Source organism: Notothenia rossii (genome assembly GCF_949606895.1).
Source record: "Notothenia rossii genome assembly, chromosome: 8".
NCBI lineage: Eukaryota > Metazoa > Chordata > Actinopteri > Perciformes > Nototheniidae > Notothenia > Notothenia rossii.
In genome coordinates this window covers 20,702,567-20,710,133 of record NC_136906.1, presented here as the reverse complement: position 1 = coordinate 20,710,133, position 7,567 = coordinate 20,702,567, and the positions used below count along the sequence as shown (strand labels likewise).

The following is a 7,567-nucleotide window of genomic DNA, read 5'->3' as shown; positions in this document are numbered from 1 at the left end:
GGGAATTGTCATGAAAGGCCACAAAACTGTCATTCCTCAATCCCTGCACAGAGAGTACATCAAAATAGTGCACAGAGGGCACCCCGGCATTGAAGCAACCAAACGCAGAGCAAGAAGCATCATCTTTTGGCCAGAAATGTCTAGAGACATCACTGAGGAGTTGCTTTCATGTGCAGTGTGCAACAGCACCAGATCCCATCAGCAAAAGGAGCCCCTCCAGCTTCATCCTGTGCCAGATCTCCCATGGTCCACAGTGGCAACAGACATCTTTGAGTGGCATGGAAAACGGTATCAGGTGCTGGTTGACTCATACTCTGGCTGGTTTGAAATCGACCTTCTCCGGGATGTGACCTCATCAACTGTGATAACTAAATTGAAGAGACATTTCTCTGTTTTCGGCACACCACACACACTCATCTCTGATAATGCTGGACAGTACGCCAGTCAGCATTTCAAGGACTTTGCAAAACAGTGGGACTTTGTTCACATCACCAGCAGTCCTGAATACCCACAGTCAAACGGACTAGCAGAGAGAGCAGTTCGCAGTGCAAAGCAGCTGATGGAACGTTCACACAGAGATGGCACAGATGTCTTCCTCAACCTGGTAAATCTCAGAAACATTCCCCGTGATCTGACGTTAGGCTCTCCTGCTGAACGCCTGATGTCGCGACAAACACGTGCAGCCATCCCTGTGAGCACCAAACTGTTACAGCCAAACCCAAAAGATGCACAACTAATCAGAACACAACTCCTCAACAAGCGGCTCATCTTAAAGCGCCACTATGACATCTCAAGTTCTCCTCTAAAACCCCTGGCAGAGGGACAAGTGATCAGGATGCAGAACCCAAAAGGATATGATCGGCTTGGCGTTGTCAAGGACGTGAGCGAGAAACCACGCTCTTACATAATCCAAGCCAACGATACTTCATACAGACGGAATCGTCGTCACATCATTCCTGTTCTCGAGCCGTTGCTCCAGCAACAGCAGCCTCAAGATTTCGACCCTCAAAACACTGACCCCTCTATGATGGACTGTGTACCCCACACACCACAAACACCTGAGAGAAACAGCAGGCTGACACAGAACAGTTCCCCTTCACTACCAAGACACACATCAAATTTCCCTTGCAACAACAGTGACACACCATACATAACACGATCAGGTCGCACATGCAAACCAAACCCTAAATATGTGCAGTAACACTGTTGGACAATCTTGTTAAAGTGATATGTTTAGTCATTTCCTTTTCCTGTTACCTGGTAAGGTATTTAGTAATGGTTTATTGTTTGTGTCACCAAATGCTAAAGGAATTTTCAATATCCTCTGCCTTAAATGTTATTTACTTTCAGATAGAAACATCAGCTAAAGAGAAGGGATGTAGATCATTCTCATATGATTAAGTTTGTCCTTTGCAGGCCACCGTAGATGGTGCGCCACCCGGTGACGTGTTAAGATAATAGGCATTCAGTTGTTAGTCGGCATGCAACGTACATGTTCACTGTTCATGCTGTGGTCATAAATAAAGCCACCACTTGCCTATGCATTGTGTATTCCTTGTACATACACACATGCATGTATTAAGAAGTATCGACAACTTCTACAGTGAGGTCCGCTCCCCACTCGTAAAAAATAGCACTTTACCCCTGCCTATATGCCGTGAGCTGATTATCGAGCCTTCATTGTAACAGTCGCGGGTTTACTGTATGTTTGCGTGTGGGGAGTTTTTTTGTGCGTGCTCTATGGTGCCCGTAATACTGTTCACTGGAGTCCAGCACCTCAGCACCCCCACTCAAAATACCTTCCCGCGCCTCTGGTTGTGAACCAATCGCCTGGCTGCACCAGTCCCAGCAACTGTTTTACAGTTAACATATGGAATGTTCTGCGTGCAATGTGCTGTGGACCTTCCTGGAGGCCGGGCCCGGAAGCATCAGACAACGAGGTGTCGTCGTCGTCTTCCTCCTCGACGAACGGAGTCGCCTGGCCCGCTGGCATGAAGAACACGAAGGGCACCCCGACATCCTCCGGTGGAGATCGGCACCTGCAATTAAGCCTGGGCACGAAGGGCAGGGTCGTTGCTCCATTAGCTCATTCAAGCGTCTTTGAGTTGTGAAAAGCGCTATATAAATAAAATGCATTATTATTATTATTATTAGTGGTGAGTCCATGACTTTTCTTTTCAAACTTTCTGTCTTTTCTCGTCTTAGTTCAGTTGTTTCCTTGCTCGCTCAAGAGAAAAGGATGACACCCAGGAGGCGAGGCAGCCTTATATACAGTGGTCTTGCGCGCGTATTCAGGTAGGCCCGTCCCAGGGGGGCGGCTACGGTTATAGATAGTTCAGTTGATGAATGCTCGCATAGTATGGTTGAGAGGTAGTACCCATAGAGTCCAGTAGAGGGCGGAGCCTGTGTGAGATATAACCTCTCTCTTCACAGAGGAGAGCTCACTGCTTGCCTGCGCTCCAAAGGGGGCGTGGCCAGCAGCAGCTCGGAAACATTTAAAGCAACAGTCACAGAATCAGCACTTTTGTAACAGGGCTGAAATAGAGATATGAGGCATGGCTATTATGGGTGATGTGTTTGGTATTTTGAGGAAAACACTTCAGACACGTTTTGTGTAGATATGGCCCTATAATATATCATTCAAATATAGCATAATAGGTGAGCTTTAACAGAGTTTTTCAGCATAACTCTTTTTGATAAACCCGCTGTAAAATATACCCAGCGTTAAACAGAAGGCAGATGTAATTAATAGCAAGTGAACGTGGAGTATTTGGCAGCGAAAAAGCCAGATAATACCCTCGTGAGTTGCAGAACAGAGCTGCAAAAAAGTTAATATTGGACATACATTCACCAGATGGCCAGAACATGACTCCAAATACCTGATAATATTTCTCTGTATCTATTGGATGCATAAATAGAAAACTACTCAGCAAGCACAAATGGCCCAGAAAATGGCATCAGAGCTTTAAAGTCGCTCAATAAAACATTGAAGGTGAGCAAGGATAATCATATACATTGACAGCATTTCTGCATACATGTATGATCTCTAAAGAATGCTTGCTACTAGTGATACTTTGCCTCTCAAACCATCACAATTTAGATTTGTGGTTTTGAGAAACTGTCTGGCAACTACTGATTAGGTTTCCATAACATTTGGTACAGACATTATGCTACCCGCATGGTGATACCTTCGTGTTTAATTATGTTCCATCAGGATAAAATAAATGTGGTTAAGCCTTTAAAAATTGACAAACTTAGGACATTCCCATCAAGATCAGTTGTATGTTGTGCTTCGTGCAAATTAGCAAATTCTAGCATGTTAATAACATCCTACACAGAGTGAACATAGTTAATTATACCTGCCTTACAGACAGAAACACTAGCAAGGCTGTACACAAGATTTCCATATTAGATATAAAAAATTACACACATGACAACAAAAAGTCTTATTTTCAGGACCTTTTATTATTGATTTGTAGCAGTATTGTAACAGTAAACTCGGATACAAAACATTTTTTACATTCAGTAAGGTTAAGAAAGTATACCAAAGCCCTGATTTGCAGAAGGATTTTCACCGCCAAAATATTCTGGACCGTACAGACCCTGAGTGGGAAACTATGGGTTATATTAACTTCCAAATTAGATGTTTCTCTCTGCTATTAAATTGTTTATATCATGTAAGCAATTTATCAAAGTTATCATGGTTGATGGAAATATTTCACTCCTAATTAAATAAAAGGCAAATAACTCTCAACCCTGCAGCATAAATAAGGCAGGCATTCTCTTTACCTGAGAATGAGTCATTTAGTGTTGATTTCCCCCCCCTCAAAAGCTTCAGCCACAGCACGTCACTTGCTTTCATTTTGTCTCAATGAAGATGAAAACCACAGGTTACATCAACAAATAAAGGAGCTCAGGATAAATAAAGTTATTTTGTGTGTACAAGGGGTTCTTAAAGTTGGTGTGAACATGCTGAAACATTTCAAATGTTGTTCCAAAATGAGGCACTCTATAACATGATGTACCAGAACTTAATTTTTCCTGAGGTGAAGAATGAGATACATGATTGCTCCAGCCGTGGAGAGGGCAGGTGAAGATTTAGATGTGGGCTTCTATTCAAATATGAATGTCTCCTTGACATTTTCTGCAATGCGTTGGCTGCTCATCCTTGTCACATTTTCCCTGAGCTGCATATGGGACGGCACGACCTGTTGACATTTACAAACTAATCTGGCTGAGAGCGATGGCATTCTATAAAGAGAAACACCTCAACATGTTCCCATACTGTTTCTACTGCCCAGTGTTACACTAGAACATGTTATTGCTTTAAACAAACAGTCAACCTTTGCAGAGAGAGACATGGTGTCTCACTCTTCCCTTTAAACAGCATCGCCTGAAAGCTAAAAAAAACATATGTAGCAGAAGCCCTGCAACTGGCAGGCCTCATAAACTGCAGTAAATACTGCCACCAGAGGGAGCCCACTGCTCTAATGTGAACAGGTTAAAGTCTGCCCGTGCCATACTGATAAGGCTCTGGATTACAGCCAAGCAGTGTGGCACATATCTTACCAGCAGCTGGGTTAATGTAGGACAGAAGTAAAATGAGGTTAGCGCACAGCTCATGTAGTAACTGAGAAGCATGACATAACTGTAAACAGAGGGTGGAGGCTGTCAATGCAAACATCTATTTGTATGACTTAAGAGTGACAATAAAAATAAAAATGACACATGATCAAGGACATGGAAAGAAACATGCCCATAAATAAATGAAACGACTCCTTTTCTCTGTATGGAGAAAAGACTCATTCACTTTATTGAACAACAATTGAAAATGAGAATTAAGAGACATGGTTTCCAAATAAGATGCAATGAGAAAACTTAAATATGAATCATTGTGCGGTTGTAGCCTCTGCATCCCTCATGTTCTTCTTCTGAAGTTTAAAATGGTTCTGTGCGGATCAGCTCATCTTAATGCATTTGGTCCAGCAGATTTGATCTTTAGAAATCAGGGCCTTGCTTCTTCAGCTTGCTGTAGTCCATGTTAATTGCGTAAAACTGAGAATACAAAAACAAATCTCAGCTCAACAGTGGACATTTCAGAAAAAAATGCATTGAAAGCCGAAAGTGAGTTCGGATAACTACAAGTTTAGGTTTTAGGGTATTTGGCAGAGCATAATCTTGCACTTGCCCTTTTAACTTGTGTTCAAGTGCGAGAAGTTAATGACTTCATCAGATGTCTTACTAGAGGTAAGGGTTAACCAGATTATGTGATTGGATTAATATAATTGAAGGAATTATTCATGGCTCAGCAACAAGTCAAAGATCCATACAATGCAAACAACAGTCTTCAGCACATACAATCAAAACTGTAACAAAAGTATGATTGAAAGAATGCGGTGTCAAAGTCTCACCTTGTACTGATGTGTTGGGTCCATCTTGTTCCAGGGCTCTGGGTTGTTCGTCTTGTCCCAGCTGTACAGGAGCATTAGAGTTATGAAAGATTCAACAACAGAGACTTTAACTTGACATTCATCAACGAGTAGTAAAATAATTATTTGCAATAACAGTCTGCATCTTTTCCTTTTTTTCTAATCTGCAAATCTCAGTAACAGCAGATAAGATGCAACACCTACCAGCCACTTGCCATTTTAGAAAAGGGAAAAAATAAAAACGGATGTAATATTAAAAGAACGTTTCCTGTTCAATGATTATAGTCCTTACCAGACATCAGGGTTTCTCAAGGCCAGACGAGCTAGGTACCCCATGGACATGGCTGCCCCCCCACCGATAAAGAATAACAGTGGGATCAGCTGTAGGTGACAGACAGGAGGATATGTAACCTTCAATAACATAAAGGCGAACCGTCACAGCTCAAGGAAGCATTTCAATTAACACTGCCTGGCACAACTAGAAAAGACAAAATATCTTGAAAATGCAGTTGCCTATACAATTTGACGTATATACTCACTGTAGGCCTACCTGAAATCATTTGCCCTTGCAAACTACACCTACATTGTGTTGACATCTTTGTTCTTCATTATCATATGGTTAATTACAAAGAAGCAGTCACTGTGAGGTAATTTACACAAGTCAAATTACAGTGGTTCACAGATATGTTCAAAATGTTAAGTTCTAGGGAGAGTAAACACCTAGAAAACAAACTTGCTAACGCTACTTAGCGAGCTAACACGCCAACTAGTAGCATGTGATGCTATTTTCAGCACAGCAAACTCTCTTGCTAATAATCGTTGCTATCGTCTTGTAGATGAAGCCGAGACCTTATTTGACACCAAAGCATCAACAGTGTTGGCACACCCTGCATGAGAAAACCGTGTACTGCAGTATACTAGTTAAACAAATACAATTAACAATAACGCATCTTTAAATGTTTAACAGAATTTCTCAAAGTCAGTGCGGTCAAAGGTAGGATGCTAGCTTGCTAAGGGTAACTGGTTAGCTAAACTAAGTTAGCAACACACATTCGCGGATGATGACGTTTAAAACAAAATCGTCTAATATCATTATTTTTCTGATAGAACACCAACATATACTTACAGCTGGGTGGCCCTTAAGCTGTTTGCGCAGCATGCCGAGCATTTTGATGTTGTGTTGGCCGAGTTTGTACAGTAATAAACGGATTACAACCAGTCTTGCCAAAACGGTGGACACTTAAATCTGCGAGTTCGGGCGGAAGAAAGGCCTGTGGTAACTCCGAGAGGGTGCTAGAAATACCGCCTGATGGACCGTGGCAAAATCACATTTTTTGTCATTATTATCAGTACCTTGTAGAGCTTTAATGGCACACTACAGCTGTATATACAAAGTAATTTTGTACCATTTTGTCAATATATAACTGTATGGCTTTAATTTTTATTTCCAAACAGCATTTTATTCGGGCAATGCCAAAGCGATTTTTTTGTTGTTGCATGAAAGATTTCAAAACATAATCACAAAGCCCTTCACAGCAGCAAGAATTAAAACAGAGTCCGATATAAATGAACGAAATAAAATCTTTGGAAAGAAAAGGTTCAAATAAAAATAGACTTGGAGAATACTACAAGGATACTATTAAGATAATAACACAACTTTGTTATACATACAGAGCAAGGAATTCATGAATTTATAGTTTTTAAGTGTCTCTTTAAAATTAAATTTAAAAAAAATCCATATGCACGTATTTTAACTGGTAGTATTCTTACAGTGAAGCTGAAGATAGGCTACAGCTTATAACTGTAAAACTGTTCAACTGTACATTATATTATAATGTACAGTTTATATTTAATTTAAAACACCCCCGTTTCACATAATGTTGCTCTTCCATCTGATAATTGTTTTAATTAAGTTGTGGTTCCAACTAAGCCTTATGCATTCGTTTAACACTCGAGATAATTGAAATAGCCTATCAACATTGTTTCCTATGTTTAAGCAGGTGTCCCTTAAATTAAAAACATGTTCCACCTATGTTAGAATAATAAAAGATAAAAGATGTATAGCTTACCTGAAAACATTGCACTATACCCCAATGCTCTAAATGTTTTTAATTTCGTAATGCACTTTTGTGCGAATT

General features: G+C 40.8%; 1 protein-coding gene across 1 annotated transcript; it reads right to left on the bottom strand.

The window, feature by feature from the left end:
- Nucleotides 1-4,779: 4,779 nt before the first annotated feature.
- ndufa4a (NDUFA4 mitochondrial complex associated a) lies at nucleotides 4,780-6,715 on the bottom strand. The gene is made up of 4 exons (XM_079641752.1): nucleotides 6,556-6,715; nucleotides 5,722-5,810; nucleotides 5,412-5,472; nucleotides 4,780-5,055 (listed from the first exon to the last, which is right to left on the bottom strand). Exons 1-4 carry the CDS (start codon nucleotides 6,595-6,597, stop codon nucleotides 4,999-5,001), a joined length of 249 nt encoding a protein of 82 aa, XP_079497878.1. The 5' UTR covers nucleotides 6,598-6,715; the 3' UTR covers nucleotides 4,780-4,998.
- Between the last annotated feature and the right edge of the window lie 852 nt (nucleotides 6,716-7,567).